The sequence below is a fragment of the Zea mays genome, chromosome 1, assembly GCF_902167145.1.
Source record: "Zea mays cultivar B73 chromosome 1, Zm-B73-REFERENCE-NAM-5.0, whole genome shotgun sequence".
NCBI lineage: Eukaryota > Viridiplantae > Streptophyta > Magnoliopsida > Poales > Poaceae > Zea > Zea mays.
In genome coordinates, this window is record NC_050096.1 from 28,372,411 (window position 1) to 28,396,447 (window position 24,037).

Consider the following 24,037-nt stretch of genomic DNA (forward strand, 5'->3'; position numbering starts at 1 on the left):
ATCCTTCCTACAGGGAAAGAGCTGTGGGATGCACTTGTTGGAAAGTTTGGAGTAACTGACGCTGGTAGCGAGCTGTACCTCATGGAGCAGCTGTATGACTACAAGATGGTTGAGAACCGATCTGTAGTGGAACATGCTCATGAGTTTCAGGCACTAGCTAAGGAACTCGAACTTTTTCCTTGTCCTTTGCCTGACAAGTTTGTGGCTGGCGGTATAATCGCCAAGTTACCACCTTCTTGGAAGGACTTTGCTACCTCTCTCAAACATAAGAGACAAGAGTTCAATGTGGAAGAGCTCATTGGTACTCTTGATGTTGAGGAAAGGGCTAGAACAAAGGACAGTGGAAAAGGTGTTGAGACCTCTACTGCTAATGTGGTGCAGAAGAGAAACTTCCGCAAGTTTAACAAGAAGAAAAACCAGAACAAACCAGAGAACGCGAATAAACCTGTTCAAACAGCACAGTTTAAAAAGAAGAAGAACAATAACAAGGGAAAGGAAGGATGCTTTGTCTGTGGCAGTGATCAACATTGGGCAAGAGAGTGCCCTGATCGCAAGTTCACTCAAGACAAGAAATCAGCTAATGTTGTAACCACTGAAACTGAAGGTGGAACATCTGGGTATGGTAATTCTTTACCATTTGTTCTTTCAGTCTGTAATTCACCTGAGTGGTGGATGGACAGTGGTGCAAACATTCATGTGTGTGCTGATGCCTCTATGTTCACTTCCTACCAGGTCGGGAGGTCTGGCGCCTGTTAATGGGAAATGGGTCGCATGCTCATGTTCTTGGTGTTGGTACGGTCATTCTGAAGTTTACTTCGGGAAAGACGGTGCCATTAAAGAGTGTGCAGCATGTGCCCTCTATCAAGAAGAATCTCGTTAGCGCTTCTATGCTATGTTGAGATGGATACAAAGTTGTTCTTAAGTCTAATAAATGTGTTGTGTCGAAACATGGTATTTTTGTTGGTAAAGGATATGACTGCGGAGGCTTGTTCCGCTTATCACTCCATGATGTGTGTAATAAAATGGTGAATTCTGTTGATTTTTCTGATGAGTCAGATTTATGGCATTCACGTTTTTGTCATGCGAGCTTTGGCTGTCTTATGCAGTTAGCAAATATAAATTTAATTCCTAAATTTAACTTGGTCAAAAAGTCTAAGTGCCATGTGTGTGTTGAATCAAAACAACCCCGCAAGCCTCACAAGGCTGCTGAGACGAGGAGTTTGGCACCTCTAGAACTTGTTCATTCTGATCTGTGCGAGATGAATAGAATTTTGACCAAAGGTGGTAAAAGATACTTTCTCACTTTTATAGATGACTCCACTAGATTTTGTTATGTGTATCTCTTAAAAACAAAAGATGAAGCGTTCAATTATTTTAAGGCCTATAAAGCTGAAGTTGAGAACCAACTTGAGAGGAAAATAAAACGTTTAAGGTCCGATCGAGGTGGAGAATATTTCTCTAATGTGTTCGATGAATTTTGCGTGGAACATGGTATTATTCATGAGAGGACACCGCCATTCTCACCACAATCCAATGGGATTGCTGAAAGGAAAAACCGCACTCTAACAGATTTGGTGAATGCCATGTTGAGTACAGCGGGATTATCCAAGGCATGGTGGGGTGAGGTGATTTTGACAGCGTGTCATGTCCTGAATAGAGTTCCAACAAAGAACAAAGAGATCACACCATTTGAGGAATGGGAAAAGAGAAGATTAAATCTCTCATATTTACGCACTTGGGGTTGCTTGGCTAAAGTGAATGTGTCAATCAACAAAAAGCGTAAACTTGGGCCTAAAACCGTTGATTGTATATTCCTTGGTTACTCTTTTCACAGCACTGGGTATAGGTTCTTAATTATAAAATCTGATGTGCCTGATATGTATGTTGATACTATCATGGAATCAAGAGACACAACATTTTTTGAGAATGAGTTTCCCATGAAGAATACACCTAGTGATACAAGTCATGAGACTATAATTCCCCATGAGCACGAAATGTCGATTCCTATAGATCATGCTGAGGATTCTCACGTGCACATTCCTGAGGAGGATGATACTATAGTCACTCGAAAGAGCAAGAGACAGAGGGTTGCAAAATCCTTTGGTAATGACTTTATAGTGTACCTTGTGGAAGACACACCAACTACCATTAGTGAGGCATATTCCTCTCCTGATGCTGACTTATGGAAGGAAGCAGTAAGGAGCGAGATGGAATCTATTATGTCTAATGGAACTTGGGAGGTCGTTGACCGTCCTTATGGTTGTCAACCTATAGGCTGCAAATGGATCTTCAAGAAAAAGCTTAGGCCTGATGGTACAATCGAGAGGTACAAGGCAAGGCTTGTGGCCAAAGGATATACCCAAAAGGAGGGTGAAGATTTCTTTGATACCTACTCACCAGTGGCTCGACTGACTACAATTCGCACATTAATAGCCGTGGCAGCCTCTTATGGTCTTATCATTCATCAGATGGATGTTAAGACAGCTTTCCTAAATGGAGAGTTGGATGAGGAGATCTATATGGATCAGCCAGAAGGGTTCATTGCGGATGGTCAAGAGAACAAGGTGTGCAGGTTGATAAAATCATTGTATGGCCTAAAACAAGCACCTAAGGAATGGCATGAAAAGTTTGATAATACTCTTACAGCAGCTGGCTTTGTTGTAAATGAATCTGACACGTGTGTATACTATCGGTATGGTGGGGGTGAGTCTGTTATGCTGTGCCTTTATGTTGATGACATCTTGATCTTTGGATCAAATCTCAGTGTGATTGAGGAAGTTAAAAATCTTCTATCGAGCAATTTCGAAATGAAAGATTTGGGAGAAGCTGATGTCATTCTAAACATCAAGCTTGTTAGAGAAGCTGATGGTGGGGTAACTTTGTTACAATCCCATTATGTGGAAAAGGTATTGAGTCGCTTTGGTTTTAGTGCCTGTGATCCTACTCCAACACCTTATGATCCTAGTGTGCTATTGAGAAAGAATCGGAGAATAGCAAGGGATCAATTGACATACTCCCAGATCATTGGCTCGCTCATGTATCTTGCAAGCGCAACAAGGCCAGACATCTCATATGCTGTGAGTAAGCTTAGTCGGTTTGTGTCGAAACCAGGAGATGATCACTGGCGTGCTCTTGAGAGAGTGTTGCGGTATTTGAAAGGTACTATGACATACGGTATTCATTATACCGAAAACCCAAAAGTGCTGGAAGGCTATTGTGATGCCAACTGGATTTCAGATGCTGATGAGCTTTATGCCATAAGCGGATATGTGTTTCTGTTTGGAGGTGGCGCTGTTTCCTCGAAGTCTTGCAAACAGACTATCTTAACGAAGTCTATAATGGAAGCAGAACTCGCAGCATTAGACACTGCTGGGGCTGAGGCTGAGTGGCTTCGTGATTTCCTGTTGGACTTACCGGTAGTTGAAAAACCGATACCGGCTATTTCTATGAACTGTGACAACCAAACGGTGATTACAAAGGTTAACAGTTCTAGGAATAACATGAAGTCTACAAGGCATGTTAAGAGAAGATTAAAATCTGTCAGAAAGCTGAAAAACTCCGGAGTTATAACAGTGGATTATGTCCACACATCTAATAATTTGGCAGATCAATTCACTAAGGGTCTATCACGCAATGTGATAGAAAGTGCATCGAGAGAAATGGGTATGAGACCCATGTGAAATCTACTCTAGTGGTAACCTGCTCTATGTGATCGGAGATCCCGTGAAGTAGAGTGGAGAAACAAGCTAGGAGTAGATTGAGAGGAAAGATCCCTTCTTTAACTCATTTCTGATGCACATCTTTCCTATCTGTAAGGCAGGATGGTTTTTACCTTAATGTATTCCAAGAGTCTTATAAAGTTGAGATGTCCTACAGAACATCTTCTGAGGAGTACACCTATATGAGTCAGACTGCTGGTCACAGTCTATGGGACTTGGGTAATCCCTAAATACTCATGAAAGGCACTGAAGTGTGACTTATATGCTTCTAAACAGCGGGAATACTCTTTTGCAGCCTAGTATCAGCAAAGGATTTGAGTGAATCTCACTTCGCACAAAACTGTCAATTTCAAGGCTTAGTCCATTGTTCAGTTGTGAATGAGTGAAACTCTTATTCTAGATGGATGTTCAACTTAATAGTCTCCATCGAAACACTGGTATATCAAAGGATTGTGATCCTGATACTTCATCATAACAAACCCTAGAGTTTGGTGGGGATTGTTGGATATTTTATGGGCCTGGCCTATTTATTGAATAAACTCTATGGTGTGTAATGGTGGATGAAAGGGAATTAGGTTTACACCTAGTCCCTAATTAATTTTGGTGGTTGAATTGCCCAACACAAATAGTTGAACTAACTAGTTTGCCCAAGTGTATAGATTATACAGGTGTAAAAGGTTCACACTCGGCCAATAGAAAGATCAAGTTTTGGATTCAACAAAGGAGCAAAGAGGCAACCGAAGGCACCTCTGGTCTGGAGGCACCGGACTGTCCGGTGTACACCGGACAGTGTCCGGTGCGCCACCGGACAGTGTCCGGTGCACCAGAGGACTCCAACTCGAACTCGCCACCTTCGGGAATTTCTAGAGGCAACTCCGCTATAATTCACCGGACTGTCCGGTGTACACCGGACATGTCCGGTGCTCCAAGGAAGGGCGGCCTCCGGAACTCGCCAGCCTCGGGTTTTCACTTCAGCTGCTCCGCTAAAATTCACCGGACTGTCCGGTGTACACCGGACTGTCCGGTGTACACCGGACTGTCCGGTGCATCCTCGGAGCAACGGCTACTTCGCGCCAACGGCTACCTGCGACGGCATTTAATGCGCGCGCAGCGCGCGCAGAAGTCAGAGTCACCCATGCCGGCGCACCGGACAATGAACAGCACATGTCCGGTGTGCACCGGACATCCAGGCGGGCCCACAAATCAGAAGCTCCAACGGTCAGAATCCAACAACAGTGATGACGTGGCGGGGGCACCGGACTGTCCGGTGTGCACCGGACTGTCCGGTGCGCCATCGAACAGACAGCCTCCTAACGGCCACTTTTGGTGGTTGGGGCTATAAATACCCCCAACCACCCCACCATTCATTGAATCCAAGTTTCCCAGCTTCCAACCACTATACAAGAGCTAGCATTCATTGCAAAGCACACCAAAAAGAGATCAAATCCTCTCCCAACTCCACACAAAGCTCTAGTGACTAGAGAGAGTGATTTGTAGTGTTCATTTGAGCTCTTGCGCTTGGATCGCTTCTTTTCTTTCTTGATTCTTTCTTGTGATCAAACACTCACTTGTAATTGAGGCAAGAGGCACCAATTGTGTGGTGGCCCTTGCGGGAAGTTTGATTCCCAAAGTAATCTGAGAAGAGAAGCTCACTCGGTCCGAGGGACCGTTTGAGAGAGGGAAGGGTTGAAAGAGACCCGGCCTTTGTGGCCTCCTCAACGGGGAGTAGGTTTGCAAGAACCGAACCTCGGTAAAACAAATCCACGTGTCACACTCTTCATTTGCTTGCGATTTGTTTTGCTCCCTCTCTCGCGGACTCGTTTATATTTCTAACGCTAACCCGGCTTGTAGTTGTGTTTATATTTGTAAATTTCAGTTTCGCCCTATTCACCCCCCTCTAGGCGACTATCAATTGGTATCGGAGCCCGGTGCTTCATTAGAGCCTAACCGCTCGAAGTGATGTCGGGAGATCACGCCAAGAAGGAGATGGAGACCGGCGAAAAGCCCACTACAAGCCACGGGAGCACTTCATCGGAAGAGTCCCGCACCAAGAGGAAGGAGAAGAAGAAGAACTCCTCCAAACGGAAGGAGAAAAGATCTTCCTCTTCTCACCACAAAGAGAAGAAGGAAAAATCTTCTTCTCACAAATCGCATCGGAAAGGCGACAAGCACAAGAGGATGAGGAAAGTGGTCTACTACGAGACCGACACTTCATCAACATCAACCTCCGACTCCGATGCGCCCTCCGTAACTTCTAAACGCCAAGAGCGTAAGAAGTTTAGTAAGATCCCCTTACACTATTCTCGTACATCTAGACATACTCCATTACTTTTCGTTCCATTAGGCAAACCACCAACCTTTGACGGTGAAGATTATGCTAGGTGGAGTGATTTAATGAAATTTCATCTAACCTCACTCCACAAAAGTATATGGAATGTTGTTGAGTTTGGAGCACAGGTATCATCCGTAGGGGATGAGGATTATGATGAGGACGAGGTGGCCCAAATCGAGCACTTCAACTCCCAAGCCACAACCATACTCTTGGCCTCTCTAAATAGAGATGAATACAACAAGGTGCAAGGGTTGAAGAATGCAAAGGAAATTTGGGACCTCCTCAAGACCGCGCACGAGGGTGATGAACTAACAAAGATCACCAAGCGGGAAACGATCGAGGGGGAGCTCGGTCGCTTTCGACTTCGCCAAGGGGAAGAGCCACAAGACATGTACAATCGGCTCAAGACTTTGGTGAACCAAGTGCGCAACCTCGGGAGCAAAAAGTGGGATGACCACGAGGTGGTTAAGGTTATTCTTAGATCACTCATTTTCCTTAACCCCACTCAAGTTCAATTAATTCGTGGTAATCCTAGATATACTCAAATGACCCCCGAGGAAGTTATCGGGAATTTTGTGAGCTTTGAATGTATGATCAAGGGCTCAAAGAAGATCAACGAGCTTGATGAATCCTCCACGCCCGAAGCACAATCGGTGGCATTCAAGGCGACGGAGGAGAAGGAGGAGTCTACATCGAGTAGACAACCAATTGACGCCTCCAAGCTCGACAATGAGGAGATGGCTTTAATCATCAAAAGCTTTCGCCAAATCCTCAAGCAACGGAAGGGGAAGGATTACAAATCCCGTTCCAAGAAGGTTTGCTACAAGTGTGGTAAGCCCGGTCACTTTATCGCTAAATGTCCATTATCAAGTGACAGTGACAGGGACAACGACAAGAAAGGAAAGAGGAAAGAAAAGAAGAGGTACCACAAGAAGAGGGGTGGCGATGCCCACGTGTGCCGCGAGTGGGACTCCGACGAGAGCTCCACCGAGTCCTCCTCCGACGAGGACGCCGCCAACGTCGCCGTCACCAAGGGACTCCTCTTCCCAAACGTCGGCCACAAGTGCCTCATGGCAAAGGACGGCAAAAGGAAGAAGGTAAAATCAAGATCCTCCACTAAATATGAAACCTCTAGTGATGAGGATGATGCTAGCAATGAGGAGGATAACTTGCGCGTTCTTTTTGCCAACCTTAACATAGAACAAAAGGAAAAACTAAATGAGCTAATTAGTGCCATCCATGAAAAGGATGATCTCTTGGACTCTCAAGAGGACTTCCTTATTAAGGAAAACAAAAAGCATGTTAAGGTAAAAAATGCTTATGCTCTACAAGTTGAAAAATGTGAAGAATTGTCTAGTGAGCTAAGCACTTGCCATGAGACTATAGACAACCTTAGAAATGAGAATGCTAGATTAATTGCTAAGGTTGATTCTCATGTTTGTGATGCTTCAATTCCCAATCTTAGAAATGATAATGATGACTTGCTTGCTAAGATTAAGGAATTGAATGATTCTCTTGCTAGCCTTAGAATAGAAAATGAAAATTTGATTGCTAAGGCTAAAGATTTTGATGTTTGCAATGTTACAATTTCCGATCTTAGAGATAATAATGATATCTTGCGTGCTAAGATCGTTGAACTTAATTCATACAAACCCTCTACTTCTAGTGTTGAGCATATTTCCATTTGTACTAGATGTAGAGATGTTGATATTAATGCTATTCATGATCATATGACTTTGATTAAACAACAAAATGATCATATAGCAATATTAGATGCTAAAATTGCCAAGCATAACTTAGAAAATGAAAAATTTAAATTTGCTAGAAGTATGCTCTATAATGGGAGACGCCCTGGCATTAAGGATGGCATTGGCTACCAAAGGGGAGACAATGTCAAAATTAGTGCCCCTCCAAAAAGATTGTCAAATTTTGTTAAGGGCAAGGCTCCCATGCCTCAGGATAACGAGAGTTACATTTTATACCCTGCCGGTTATCCCGAGGACAAAATTAGGAAAATTCATTCTAGGAAGTCTCACTCTGATTCTAACCATGCTTTTATGTATAAGAGTGAGACATCTAGTTCTAGGCAACCAACCCGTGCTAAGTTGCCTAAGAAGAAAATTCCTATTGCATCAAATGATCATAACATTTCTTTTAAAACCTTTGATGCATCTTACGTTTTGACTAACAAATCCGGCAAGGTAGTTGCCAAATATGTTGGGGGCAAGCACAAGGGATCAAAGATTTGTGTTTGGGTACCCAAAGTTCTTGTGTCTAATACCAAAGGACCCAAAACCATTTGGGTACCTAAAGTCAAGAACTAAACTTGTTTTGTAGGTTTATGCATCCGGGGGCTCAAGTTGGATACTCGACAGCGGGTGCACAAACCACATGACAGGGGAGAAAAGGATGTTCTCCTCATATGAGAAAAACCAAGATCCCCAACGAGCTATCACATTCGGGGATGGAAATCAAGGTTTGGTCAAAGGTCTTGGTAAAATTGCTATATCTCCTGACCATTCCATTTCAAATGTTTTTCTTGTAGACTCTTTAGATTACAATTTGCTTTCTGTATCCCAATTATGTCAAATGGGCTACAACTGTCTATTCACTGGTATAGGTGTCACTGTCTTTAGAAGAAGTGATGATTCAATAGCATTTAAGGGTGTGTTAGAGGGTCAGCTGTACTTAGTAGATTTTGATAGAGCTGAACTCGACACATGCTTAATTGCTAAGACTAACATGGGTTGGCTCTGGCATCGCCGACTAGCCCACGTTGGGATGAAGAATCTTCATAAGCTTCTAAAGGGAGAGCACATTTTGGGACTAACAAATGTTCACTTTGAGAAAGACAGGATCTACAGTGCATGCCAAGCCGGGAAGCAAGTTGGAACCCAACATCCACACAAGAACATCATGACGACCGACAGGCCGCTTGAGCTACTCCACATGGATCTTTTCGGCCCGATTGCTTACATAAGCATCGGCGGGAGTAAGTATTGTCTTGTAATAGTGGATGATTATTCTCGCTTCACTTGGGTGTTCTTTTTGCAGGAAAAATCTCAAACCCAAGAGACCTTAAAGGGATTCTTGAGACGGGCTCAAAATGAGTTCGGCTTAAGGATCAAGAAAATTAGAAGTGACAACGGGACGGAGTTCAAGAACTCTCAAATTGAAGGCTTCCTTGAGGAGGAGGGCATCAAGCATGAGTTCTCTTCTCCCTACACTCCACAACAAAATGGTGTAGTGGAGAGGAAGAATCGAACTCTACTGGACATGGCAAGAACCATGCTTGATGAGTACAAGACTTCGGATCGGTTTTGGGCCGAGGCGGTCAACACCGCTTGCTACGCCATCAACTGGTTATATCTACACCGAATCCTCAAGAAGACATCCTATGAACTCCTAACCGGTAAAAAGCCCAACATTTCATATTTTAGAGTTTTCGGTAGCAAATGCTTTATTCTTGTTAAAAGAGGTAGAAAATCTAAATTTGCTCCTAAAACTGTAGAAGGCTTTTTACTTGGTTATGACTCAAACACAAGGGCATATAGGGTCTTTAACAAGTCCACTGGACTAGTTGAAGTGTCATGTGACGTTGTGTTTGATGAAACTAACGGCTCTCAAGTAGAGCAAGTTGATCTTGATGAGATAGGTAATGAAGAGGCTCCATGCATCACGCTAAGGAACATGTCCATTGGGGATGTGTGTCCTAAGGAATCCGAAGAGCCTCCAAATGCACAAGATCAACCGTCCTCCTCCACGCAAGCATCTCCACCAATTCAAAATGAGGATGAGGCTCAAATTGATGAAGAGCAAGATCAAGAAGATGAGCCACCTCATGATGATGGCAATGATCAAGGGGGAGATGCTAATGATCAAGAAAAGGAGGATGAGCAAGAACCAAGGCCGCCACACCCAAGAGTCCACCAAGCAATCCAACGAGATCACCCCGTCGACACCATCCTCGGCGACATTCATAAGGGGGTAACTACTAGATCTCGTGTTGCACATTTTTGTGAACATTATTCGTTTGTTTCTTCTATTGAGCCACACAGGGTAGAGGAAGCACTACAAGATTCGGATTGGGTGGTGGCGATGCAAGAGGAGCTCAACAACTTCACTAGGAATGAGGTATGGCACTTAGTTCCACGTCCTAACCAAAATGTTGTAGGAACCAAATGGGTCTTCCGCAACAAACAAGACGAGCATGGTGTGGTGACAAGGAACAAAGCTCGACTCGTGGCCAAAGGATATTCACAAGTCGAAGGTTTGGATTTCGGTGAAACCTATGCACCCGTAGCTAGGCTTGAGTCAATTCGCATATTATTGGCCTATGCTACTTACCATGGCTTCAAGCTTTATCAAATGGACGTGAAAAGTGCCTTCCTCAATGGACCAATCAAGGAAGAGGTCTATGTTGAGCAACCTCCCGGCTTTGAAGATAGTGAGTACCCTAACCATGTCTATAGGCTCTCTAAGGCGCTTTATGGGCTCAAGCAAGCCCCAAGAGCATGGTATGAATGCCTTAGAGATTTCCTTATTGCTAATGGCTTCAAAGTCGGAAAGGCCGATCCTACACTCTTTACTAAAACTCTTGAAAATGACTTGTTTGTATGCCAAATTTATGTTGATGATATTATATTTGGGTCTACTAACAAGTCTACATGTGAAGAGTTTAGTAGGATCATGACACAGAAATTCGAGATGTCTATGATGGGGGAGTTGAAGTATTTTCTAGGATTCCAAGTCAAGCAACTCCAAGAAGGCACCTTCATTAGTCAAACGAAGTATACTCAAGACATTCTAACCAAGTTTGGAATGAAGGATGCCAAGCCCATCAAGACACCCATGGGAACTAATGGGCATCTCGACCTCGACACGGGAGGTAAGTCTGTGGATCAAAAAGTATACCGGTCGATGATAGGTTCTTTACTCTATTTATGTGCTTCTCGACCGGATATTATGCTTTCCGTGTGCATGTGTGCAAGATTCCAAGCCGACCCTAAGGAAGCTCACCTTACGGCCGTAAAACGAATCTTGAGATATTTGGCTTATACTCCTAAGTTTGGGCTTTGGTATCCTAGGGGATCCACATTTGATTTGATTGGTTATTCGGATGCCGATTGGGCGGGGTGCAAAATCAATAGAAAGAGCACATCGGGGACTTGCCAGTTCTTGGGAAGATCCTTGGTGTCTTGGGCTTCAAAGAAGCAAAATTCGGTCGCTCTTTCCACCGCCGAAGCCGAGTACATTGCCGCAGGACATTGTTGCGCGCAATTGCTTTGGATGAGGCAAACCCTGCGGGACTACGGTTACAAATTAACCAAAGTCCCTTTGCTATGTGATAATGAAAGTGCAATCAAGATGGCGGATAATCCCGTCGAACATAGTCGCACTAAACACATAGCCATTCGGTATCATTTTCTTAGGGATCACCAACAAAAGGGAGATATCGAGATTTCATACATTAATACTAAAGATCAATTAGCCGATATCTTTACCAAGCCTCTTGATGAACAATCTTTGACCAAACTTAGGCATGAGCTCAATATTCTTGATTCTAGGAACTTCTTTTGTTGAAACTGCACACATTGCTCTTCTATATACCTTTGATCAAATCTCTTTCATATGCTATGACTAATGTATTTTTCAAGTCTATTTCAAACCAAGTCCTAGGTGTATTGAAAGGGAATTGGAGTCTTCGGCGAAGACAAAGGCTTCCACTCCGTAACCCGCCGTCGCTCCGTGGCACTCTCCACGCTTGGGGGAGAAAGCATGCGCACCAAGCAAAAGGACTTCATCTTTGGTATAATCTTAACTCATTTATTTATGACCAAAGGGGAAGATAGCACTTCGAGGGCTCTAATGATTCCGTTTTTGGCGATTCATGCCAAAGGGGGAGAGATTATGAGCCCAAAGCAAAAGGACCGCCGCACCACCACCAATTTCAAAAACTTCGTGTTTCCAAGAATATTATCAATTGGTTTCCTATTATGTTCAAAAGAGGGAGAAAGTAATATTTCAAAAATGATATATCAAAACCCTCTTGAACACTAAGAGGAGGATCTCATTTAGGGGGAGTCTTGTTTAAGTCAAAGGAAAAGCATTTGAAACAGGGGGAGTAAATTTCAAATCTTGAAAATGCTTCTCAAAATCTTATTTATTTACCTTTGACTATTTGCAAAAGAACTCTGAAAAGGATTTACAAAAGAGTTTGCAAAAACAAAACATGTGGTGCAAGCGTGGTCCAAAATGTTAAAGAAACAATCCATGCATATCTTGTAAGTATTGGCTCAATTCCAAGCAACCTTTGCACTAACATTATGCAAACTAGTTCAATTATGCACTTCTACATTTGCTTTGGTTTGTGTTGGCATCAATCACCAAAAAGGGGGAGATTGAAAGGGAATTAGGTTTACACCTAGTCCCTAATTAATTTTGGTGGTTGAATTGCCCAACACAAATAGTTGAACTAACTAGTTTGCCCAAGTGTATAGATTATACAGGTGTAAAAGGTTCACACTCGGCCAATAGAAAGATCAAGTTTTGGATTCAACAAAGGAGCAAAGAGGCAACCGAAGGCACCTCTGGTCTGGAGGCACCGGACTGTCCGGTGTACACCGGACAGTGTCCGGTGCGCCACCGGACAGTGTCCGGTGCACCAGAGGACTCCAACTCGAACTCGCCACCTTCGGGAATTTCCAGAGGCAACTCCGCTATAATTCACCAGACTGTCCGGTGTACACCGGACATGTCCGGTGCTCCAAGGAAGGGCGGCCTCCGGAACTCGCCAGCCTCGGGTTTTCACTTCAGCTGCTCCGCTAAAATTCACCGGACTGTCCGGTGCATCCTCGGAGCAACGGCTACTTCGCGCCAACGGCTACCTGCGACGGCATTTAATGCGCGCGCAGAAGTCAGAGTCGCCCATGCCGGCGCACCGGACAATGAACAGCACATGTCCGGTGTGCACCGGACATCCAGGCGGGCCCACAAATCAGAAGCTCCAACGGTCAAAATCCAACAGCAGTGATGACGTGGCGGGGGCACCGGACTGTCCGGTGTGCACCGGACTGTCCGGTGCGCCATCGAACAGACAGCCTCCCAACGACCACTTTTGGTGGTTGGGGCTATAAATACCCCAACCACCCCACCATTCATTGAATCCAAGTTTCCCAACTTCCAACCACTATACAAGAGCTAGCATTCATTGCAAAGCACACCAAAAAGAGATCAAATCCTCTCCCAACTCCACACAAAGCTCTAGTGACTAGAGAGAGTGATTTGTAGTGTTCATTTGAGCTCTTGCGCTTGGATCGCTTCTTTTCTTTCTTGATTCTTTCTTGTGATCAAACACTCACTTGTAATTGAGGCAAGAGGCACCAATTGTGTGGTGGCCCTTGCGGGAAGTTTGATTCCCAAAGTAATCTGAGAAGAGAAGCTCACTCGGTCCGAGGGACCGTTTGAGAGAGGGAAGGGTTGAAAGAGACCCGGCCTTTGTGGCCTCCTCAACGGGGAGTAGGTTTGCAAGAACCGAACCTCGGTAAAACAAATCCACGTGTCACACTCTTCATTTGCTTGCGATTTGTTTTGCTCCCTCTCTCGCGGACTCGTTTATATTTCTAACGCTAACCCGGCTTGTAGTTGTGTTTATATTTGTAAATTTCAGTTTCGCCCTATTCACCCCCCCTCTAGGCGACTATCAGTGGAGAATACCAATAGTACCATATTGGAAGTCCAAGGGTCTTTTGGCTTGACTTATATGGTGGGAATTATTCCACTTAACTTGAGAAGTCAGGAAACGGACAAGGGCTTGCCACACGCGCGCGTGCGCCGCCACTGCCGGGCCGGGCCGGACGTGGCGTGGCGAGGCGAGGCGAGGCAGGCAGGCAGGCAGGCGAGCGGGCGTGGTGTGGTGTGGTGTTAATTTTTAGCACTCACTAACTGCGTTAACCTTTCAGTTGTTTGTCTCTTCGTCAGCCGAGTGACACTTCTCCTTCAGCTGACCGACTCATGGCGTGACTCGGCGAGAGCTGGCCGACTCATGGCATGACTCGGCGAGAGCTGACCGACTCTTGCGTGACTCGGCGAGACCTTTCTCCTTCAGCTTCCCTCTGCGAGAGGTTAAATAGAGGAGCACCCCTGTCACTCGGTACACGCGAGAAAACACTTTCAGAATCACAGTCCAGCCGCCGAGTGAGGGTATTTCCATCTCATGACTCTGCGCGCACAGAGAAGCGAGAGGGCAGGTGCCTCCGAAGCGGGTGCCGTTCGAGACCTTGCACGGGGGATCGGCAATTAGGTTTTTGGGGAGCGTCTACGCGACTGCCCAAAACATCTCCAACATGACAAAAGAAGCTGGCCAAGGATCTGGATCATCAGAGCGCATGGGAGGGTATGATCAGTTTATTTACTTACTGTTTTGCGTTCTGGAGATTATATATGTTTCATATATTCATCTATGTTGTTTCATATGTAGGAATGTTTTTATCTTATCTGTTCTGTCTTATTATAATATGATAGATCTGTCTGTTTTAATTTTACAGTCATGCTGTTTATGTTTCTATCTATTTATTTTCAATTGTTCAGTCAGTTTACATGTTTATCGTATTTATATGATTTATATAATTCATATGCTTTATGTTCTCATGATCCATATTGTTATGGATATATTTGATGTCATGATTAATTATCTTTTATATGTCATCATCATAATATTAATTTATGGAATTAAAATGATACGGAAAATGCCTATAATTCTATCATGAGCACGCAACAGGTGCTGCTAGACCAATTTCTTCATCAATTCTCGTTCCTGCAACCATACCTTCAACTCCATCAACGTGACAGCATCGGCATCAGTTATGCCAAAGTGCCGAGGTGAACGCTCATACAACACTAGGAGTCCTTGTAAACAAACAATAGCTCCCTGTTGTGTAGCCAATAACAACACTTGTACCATAGTACCCTCAAGAATGCTGGGCAGTAGTCCTTGTAAACAAACAGTAGCTCCCTTATATGGTATAGACATCCACTTATGATGTGTTTGGTTTGAGGAATGAAGTTATCCATCTTCTTCTCACTTCTCACTTTTTTTATTTGGTTTGTGGAATAGAATGAGTTGATACATCACCACTCCGTTCCTCATAAGCTAAGAAATAGTATATACATGAGGAATGAGTTGATTCCATTGAAATTTATGGGATGAACTCATGATACATCACCTCATGAAGTATAAGGTGATTCCACAAACCAAACACACCATAAAATATCCCAATCCACTTTCATAGGGCTAAACTTTTCCAGCTAATCCATACCTACTATCATGTCATAAGTGGCGAGTGGAAGCATTTTGATATGATGATATCAGAACATAAGGTGCAATATTGAATCATCCATTCCGCATTAAGTAATTGATATTGACAGGTGATCATGTCCCCATTTGCAACTCTAACAGACAGTGTAACAACCAACTCTAGTATTCCTTGCATGAGTGATAAGAATCTGGTACCGAGGAAAGTGTTGGAACTGCCTGAATCAACTAGTATAAATAAGGGAATTGACTAGATTGATCCATTGAATTTCAATGTCTGAACACCTTCAGTTCCATTCCAGGCAGCCTGAGATATAGCCAACATAAGTTGTGGGGTTGGAGACACCACCTTGTCAGGTTCCTCATCACTACCCAACAGTTCCCAAACCTCTTCCAAAACATGGAGTTGGATGGATGAAGCACATTTATGTCCATACAATCATTTCTCAGCACATCCATCACATAGTCCTCGAGCCCTTCTGTAACCGCGAAGAGAAGCCAACTTGTTCCCTTGGGGAGGAACTCTAGAAGACTCCAACACTTTGTTATCAGCATGAACACCATATGCAGGTTGATCTTGTTTAGCAATATCACCCGATCCAGACCACTGCCCGGGCATCTGTTTGTGTCCAGAAACTTCAAATCGATGTCCTCCTGATGATTCCAATGCCTTCTCATGTACCAAGGCAAGAGCACAAGCAGTATCCAAATCAGATGGACGTTGCACCATAATCACCAACTTAATATCATCACGGAGTCCATCGATAAAACACATGGTATAGTAGAGAAGGTCGGTTCTAGACTCATATGCAGCCAGTTCATCAATTAGTGAAGCAAATTGCTCCACATACTAAGCAACCGATCCCGACTGTTTGATATGAAACAATTGTCGGATTAATGATTCATGTTGTTCTCTCTCAAAACGGTCATGAATAAGAGAACAAAATTCTTCCATTGATAGTGTTTTCAATCTCCTACCCATGGATTGCAACCACCTGGCTGCACGTCCCACAAAATCCAAAGAAGCAGTCTTAACCCAAACAGTCAATTCGACCTCATACATGTCAAAATAGCTCTCATAGTTCGCTTTCCATAACTGTGGTCGATCCCCATCAAATTGAGGAAAACTGACTTTTGGCAAATGACTAAGCCCTCTTGCGCCCTGACTCTCTTGTAGACTCCTATGCATGAAATTGTTCAGAGAGGAGGGGAGTTGATTGATCATACCCTTGCCCAAGCCGTGCGTTTGAGATGATCCCCTAAGCTCACGATCATAGAAATGATTCTCATGAGGTGGCCACTAGGCCCGCGACGTTGTATCTGGCAGGTGGGTGCTCGGACGTCGCCCCTAGTTGACTAAAAATGCTTGGTCAATCTAAGGCAGGTGCACGATGCTCCATGAACTTGGTTGTGTGAGTCACCTCCAGTGCCAAGTCGTTGATGTGCTTTTCATTCGAAGGATTCCACTACTTGTGCTTTGCTTGCGAGTTGCGACATCTCCATGGCAATCAACCGTTGTTCGATGTCGTCGATGTGCTGCTCGATGTCGTCGCAACGACGATCAAGCTATTGACTGAGTGTGATGCAGCGGGCGTCGAAGGCGCGCTACATCACTCCACAACGGCCCTCGATGGCCCTTCAAGCGTGTTTCCATCTGTTGCAGTTCTTGCAGAAATTTGGCGATGGCAACATCTACTGGCGCCATAACAGGCGATCTCAGACGACGTGGGAACTCGATGGAAACCAGTTCTTTCTTGCCTCCTTAATTACAATTTGACTCTCTTATATGGCATAATATGGGCTTAGCTCAGCTCAGTTGGTCCACTCTGGCCCAACCACCCTTCTATTTGGACGACGTACGACGACTTATTGTATCACGCTTGCTCTTCTCGCCATCAATGTGACTGCCTTCAGGTTCTTCAATGCTGCTGCTAACATATGCCCTTTTTAATTAGAGTACTCTTTCTTTTGAGTAGACTAGTTCTTTTGTTAGATAAACATTGGGATTGGATCTGTTAATCACATAGGCAGGGACTGTTTGAGGAGGGCCTTCGTGGCCGAAGGTCCCTAAGTCACTAACTTTGCCAAAAAGAACAAGTTTCAAGTAAAAAGTCTTTGTCACCAAGCCGAAGTTGTTAACAGAGACGAAGCCAAGATGAATCAGGCCTACATGAGCGTTAGGCCGAACAAAACTGGGAAATGTAGCTTCGAGTGATGCAATCCGGTGCACGAAACAAAGACGAAGATAAAGGTTGCAGAAGACTTGACCAACAAGATATATAGATGAAGAAGTACAAAATTGCCCTCATGATATTCGTAGTTACCATGTGTAGGCTTCGAGGACACGTTTGTAATTTCATAGAAGTTGTACTCTGTGACTATAAATAGAGAAATAGTGACATGCATACCCACGCTTTTGAGCCCAGAGCACTGATTCACTTAGCCCTTGAAGATACCTTTGAGCTCTCGTTTATGTAAAGTCGAATGTGCTCTTGTAACTATTTGATATTTTGCAAATAAATGAAATGAACATAAGTGTGCATATACAGATGAGTGACATATTTTACTCTTCTTATTTACATATTGTTTTTATTATCTTATTATCCCACTATTTTTCTTCTTTTGAATTAACCTTCAAAGAAGAGTTAATTGAACGAAGAAGTTAATGTGTTGTCTTGTTTTTTATATCCTAGGAGTGACCAACAGGAACACTAAGCTGTGTCTTTGTATAAGGCTGTCTTCAGCAACATCCTCTAAATTTTATCCTCTAAAGGAATATTCTCTGTCCTTTAGAGCATCCTCTAAAAGATTTCATTCTCTATATATTCTTTATCTCCAACAACGTTTTCTAAATTTCATACTCTATATGTCATCTCATATATTTTACCTAGGATATTAATAAAAATTATCAAAAAATGGTTCTTGTTTGGACATAACCCTATTCCCAAATTCCCCAAACCAGCGTATGTATTCTTCTTCTGGTTCGTTCTCCAAGTCCCGACTGCATCTGTTCCCCCAAAAATCCATTGCCCCGAGCTTCTTCCTCGACACCAATGGCGGCCCTTCGCTTACTCCACACTCGGTTGAGGCCGGGACGTCCATGGAGACCTCTCCAAGCTTCATCACCATGCTGGTGTTGCCTCCAGCGTACGGATGCAGATGCTGCGGTCAGGTGCGCGCGACATAGCGGGGAAGCTCCGCCCCGATGGCCATGGCGCAATGGTCCTCTTGCTGCCTCGAGTGTGGGGTTGTCAAGTCAGTAGTGCGCTGTTGCGGCTTAAGTTGCTCGAAGACGGCGACGCGTATAGATAGTAGATGAATAAGAAACCGCTAGATTTCCGAGCTGCCTATATATTTTAGAGGATATTTTATCGTCCGTGGTTAAAAGCATAGACAACAATGGCGACCACTAAATTTTCGGTAGCGGACTGCTGGACACAGCCTAAAGTTTCACTCTGCCCAAAGACCTTCGCAAAGCCTGCAACTTGGGAACTTGCAGCTTTTGTTCGCGCTAGTTCCAAAAAAACTGATCATCACGTAAAAACGAGCTCCTCTAATACTGGCACATGATGGTTAGTTCCAAAATCCAAAGACGTATACACACGCCTAGGAGAAAGGTCATGGTCTTCAGATGAATGAGATTTCAGGTCTGCATCTTGTATAGCTCATAGTACTGCCTTCCACGGATCAGGTAAATAGCACCACAAACCAAAGTACTAGAGCATCACTAGATTCAAGCCAGCTCTCGAGACTAGACCACTGGCAATACATTACGCTGGAAAGCATACCTCATTTACACACCTAAACTACTCGGCGAAAGCTCCAGCCGAGCCAACACAAACAGACATTACCGCAGGAGCAGCACGGGAAGGGAACGCTCCTTCCTACTCCCACACGTCGTCCAGAGAGGAGTCCTCGTCTTCATCCCGCTGGTTCGCCAGCGCCAGCTCCTCGGAGACGTAGGAGAGCCCCTGCATCAGCCTCACCACCTCCGCCGCGTCGTCGAGGTAGTACTTGGCCTTGCTGGGCTTGCGGCCGACGGTGCACGCGAACACCTCCGCCTTGGACGCCAGCGAGTCCCCGCAGGCAGCGGTGGCGATCAGCTGGAACATGTCCTCGTCGGACTTGTCGTCGCCGATGCACAGGACGAAGTCCGGGCACTGGCCCCGCTCCTTCATCGACACAAGCATGCGCCGGGCCACCAAGCCCTTGCTCACGCCCTGCAAAAGCGAACAATCTCGTCGCCAGGCAGTGAGTTCATGCGCCTGGTCTATTTGCCCAATGCAAAGAAGATGCGGAGATCGAGGATCGATGCTTCACCTGCGGTTTCACTTCAACTGAGTGAGGCGTGGTCTTCACCGACACAGGCTCGTTCGCGAGCACGCTCTCAAGGTGGTCGACGAGCTCCTTGGCCTGGCACGACCCGAAGTCGGGGTCCGCGTCCTCGTAGTTCCACACGAGCACCGTCTCCCTGTCCTCGATGGTTGAGCCGTCCGTCGTCTCCCTGTACAGGCACATCACCGGCTCCGCGATCTGCTTCCAGCTGCAGTCTGTGGCAGCGACACAGGTCTTCCATTCCGCGTCCCTCTTACACCTTTATATTCAGTAATATAACACATTAATTTCAAGAGTCAAGAAATCCCAACGAATTCAACTGGAAGACAATTCCATTCCAACACTACTATGTGAAGTTTCACCAAATGAAACATTTCTTCACGACAGGACGGCATTTAGCATTGCAAGATGAATGATCCATCAAGTTTTTAGTTGGCCGATGTTATGGCTTATGGCATCGCATTATTAAGGCAGATGATGATGATGATATGGAGAAGCAAAAAAAAATCTGATCTTCAGAAAGTAGGACATAGAGCCACATACCTCAGGAAGTAGCCATGCTCCGCGGCTATGCCAAGGTTCTCACAAGGGAACCACTCATGAAGGGTGCGCCGGTCATACCCGCTGCATAGGTACACCACATTGTCCTTGTCTCGGCACAGGCTGTTGAGGATCCGCACAGATTCAGTTGACGGGCTCTTGTTAATCGCCTGTGGCATCAGCGTGCCATCGTAGTCCAGCAGAATTGCCCGTGTCTTGGCTCTCCGGTATGCCATAAGGATGTTCTCCAAGGAAAGCTTCCTGAAGGTCAGGTCGAGCGAGACCACTCTGAACCGCAGGCCGAAGCCAATGCCCCAGCACCTCTTCTGAGAATGATACTTGCAGGTCCTCTCAAGGTCCAGGAGGAAGCTGTTAGCCCAGTACCCGACGTCGTGGGTGCTCACGTAGCGGAAGTGCTTATCGTGGCGCAGCCTCTTCTCGTTCTCAGGCAGCACAAGGGCGGTCTCCATGGCGTCAGCCACGGCCTCGATGTTCCACGGGTTCACCCTGATGGCGCCGCTCAGAGACGGCGAGCACCCGATGAACTCGGACACCACCAGCATGCTCTTCTTCTCCTCTGGCTTCCCCTGCCGCAGCATCCTGTCCAGCTTCTCGTTCCCCTGCCGGGAGACGATGTACTCATAGGGAATCAGGTTCATGCCGTCCCTGACCGCGGTCACCAGGCACACCTCGGCTATGACGTAGTAGGCCACGCGCTCGTAGAACTGCAGAGGCTCATCGATCAGGACCACCGGCTCGTACCCCGGCTCACCGTACACCTCGTTGATGCGCCGCACCATGGCGTACGTCTCGGTCTGCACCTCGGCGACGTCCTTCCCCCTCCCTCGCGCCGGGTTGGCCACCTGCACCAGCACCAGCTTCCCCCGCCACTCGGGGTGCTGCCGCAGAAGCTCCTCCATGGCAAGGAGCTTGAGGCTGATCCCCTTGAAGATGTCCATGTCGTCGACGCCTAGCATGACCACTCTCCCCTTTCCAGAGTACATCTCCATCAGCTCGGACACCTTGGCCTCGGTCTCCGGCAACCCGAGCACCGTCTTGAGCTGCTCCATGTGCACCCCCACAGGCAGGATCTTGATGCTCACCGTACGGCCGTAGTACTCGAGGCAAATGTGCCCCCGCTTGGACTCGTACGAGAGCCCGAGCATCCGGCCGCAGCAGGAGAGGAAGTGGCGCGCGTAGTCGAAGGTGTGGAAGCCGATGAGGTCGGAGTTGAGCAGGGCGCGCAGAAGCTCCTCGCGCACGGGGAGCGTCTTGTAGATCTCGGACGAGGGGAACGGCGAGTGCAGGAAGAAGCCGAGCTTGATGCGGTTGAAGCGCTTGCGCAGGAAGGTTGGGAGCACCATGAGGTGGTAGTCGTGCACCCACACGAAGTCGTCGTCCGGGTTGATCACCTCCAGCACCTTGTCCGCGAAGATCTTGTTGGCCGAGACGTAGGCCTGCCACAGCGCGCGGTCGAAGCGGCCGCCGAGGTCGGGGGACAGCGGCAGCATGTAGTGGAAGAGGGGCCACAGGTGCTGCTTGCAGAAGCCGTGGTAGTAGCGCTCGGCGATGTCCGTGGGCAGGAAGGCCGGCACGCAGTTGTGGGTCTCGAGGAGCGCCTGCGCGACGGCGTCCTGCTCGGCCTGCGGGATGTCGTCGCGCAGGCAGCCGATGTAGATGAACTCCATCAGGGGGGACGACGAGTGGTGGAGGTGGCGGAGGAGGGAGTCCTCGTCCCACTCGAAGGTCCAGGGCTCCTCCGGCGACTCCGGGCGGTGGGACCGGATCGGGAGCTGGTTGGCCACGATGATGGTGCGCGGCCGCGGCGGCGTGGACGGCGACGCCGGCGAGTCGTCGATGAGCCCGGGGGTGGTGACCACGCGCGGCAGCCGCCGCCGGAGCGCGCCAAGCGCCGCGACCGCCGGCGCCTGGTCCGCTGCTCCGGTTGCCAGGTCGAGGAGGTTGGAGTAGGAGCGGGACGCCATGGCAGGCCGCCTGGTCCTCGCAGGGATCCGATTCCGAGCTGGCTTGGATCAAATCTTTGGGGGCTTTTGCTACAAGAAGCACAGTCCTTGCGGCAGAAATCCAAGATTGGCGTTTGGATCGACGCACGAACTAGCGGAGAAATGGAGCGGATGCTTTGGTCCGCTGTTTCTTGCAGGATAGGGACAAGCTCGCAGTGTTTGTGAGAGAAGTGGCACACACTGACACACTGGACTCAACAAGCAGCCACCTGTGAGTGAGGGGAAGGAGTCAGAGAGATAAAGAGGATTTTTTGTGCTTTCAATACAAAGGGAGGGAGAGCCTTTTCTTCTGCTGCAAACTGACGTTGCTGTTCTTGCCTGGTGGACGTGGGGGAGTACAGCTGAGTGGTGAAAAATTTGACGGCTCAGAGACTAGCAGTAAAAATCCCCTTCAAAGCGAGCAATGAAGCAAAGGAACTCTGCTGGACTGAAGTAAGAAGCTGATAAATATCAGACGGAAAGTGCAGGAGAAACGCGAGAAGAATCTCCGAGCCGCAATCAACCCCTCCTCCTATGCTCTTAAGAGCTGCTCATGTTGCATGACAGCATGAGGAAGAAGTGGGGGTGGACAGGAGAAATAGCTTTATAGCAGCTCACCCTGGCCTCTCCGGAGGTCCTCGTGGAGGGGAGATCCTTGGCCTTGGATTAATCAACCAGGCGACCGACGGCAACAAACGAGTCGCATAGGACACCACGACAGCGGGGTGTGGGGGTGACAGGGACGGCAACGATCACCCCGGTTCGGCTCTCCCTCTCCCTCTCCTTCTGGGAGACGGATAAGCGAGAGGAGAAAAACAAGAAACGGGAGGAAAATAATATGGAATTTGCTCGGCGATCCGGAGGCGGCCTTGTTTGGTTCTGGTTAGGTGGCCTTGCGCTTGGATCTTTCCGCAGCTCTCAGGGGAGAAGAACGCAGGCAGCACAAGTGCAGTGCCGCTGGAATCAACTGGGGAGGAAATTTACCGGCGTGTGTGCGTCGGACGGACGGAGTTCGGTGGCCGTTCCCTTCGTGTAATTATTGGTTTTATATCAGTAGACAGCGAAAAAGCCTGGTGGGGACGTGGGGTGGTGTAGTACTAGTAACTGACAAGTTGCCCACGCTATTAGTTTTCTAGTCTTGAAATCCCATTTTTTAAAAAAGATTTTCATTTTTTAAAGAAAAAATGAGCTAATTTTTTATAAGAAAATGAAAATTTCTTTTAAAAATGAGATTCCCAGACTAACCTTAACATTTAGACTTTTTACATGAAAATAATTTCTTTAAAATAAAACAGCATTGTTTTTTAGTTTACATTAGTCTTCTCTCTATAGCACAGGTTCGGTATAGGTATACATTAGATTAAAGCCATTATATTCAACTTCTCCCATTCTTTTCTTTCTTGTTGCACATCATATTGCACAAATGGTGCATTTTTACCGTAAATGACAGATCAAATATCATTGGTACGGTCTCTTCAATTGAACTCATTTATTTAAATAAGGCCACTGTCTACAGATTGTTTAATTTCTTGGCCCCTTGTATTTTTTTAAGTAATCTGGTACATTCTCTCTTGTTGATTTATAATTGACTTTTTATCCTAAAACGTTATCTTTTTGTGCGTCTTATCATTCCGTCAACGTCTACCTGCATTTAACGACTTGCTAGACAAATCTTAAAACTATTACTCTATCTGAGCTCCTAATCTTAGGCGGATTGCTATCCAATCGCTTTATCACTCTCGTTCCGCTGCTGCTTATGGGCTTCTGGTGCAATAGATTGGGAATCGATTACCCA

General features: G+C 46.3%; 1 protein-coding gene across 4 annotated transcripts; it reads right to left on the minus strand.

The window, feature by feature from the left end:
- Window positions 1–18,937: 18,937 nt before the first annotated feature.
- Window positions 18,938–23,258, minus strand: LOC100217143 (uncharacterized). 4 transcript variants are annotated; one of them, XM_020547186.2, is made up of 4 exons: window positions 22,861–23,258; window positions 20,243–22,472; window positions 19,685–19,958; window positions 18,938–19,584 (listed from the first exon to the last, which is right to left on the minus strand). In XM_020547186.2, the coding sequence occupies exons 2-4, from the start codon at window positions 22,222–22,224 to the stop codon at window positions 19,249–19,251; spliced, it is 2,592 nt and encodes an 863-aa protein (XP_020402775.1). In that variant the 5' UTR covers window positions 22,225–22,472; window positions 22,861–23,258; the 3' UTR covers window positions 18,938–19,248.
- Window positions 23,259–24,037: the final 779 nt, after the last annotated feature.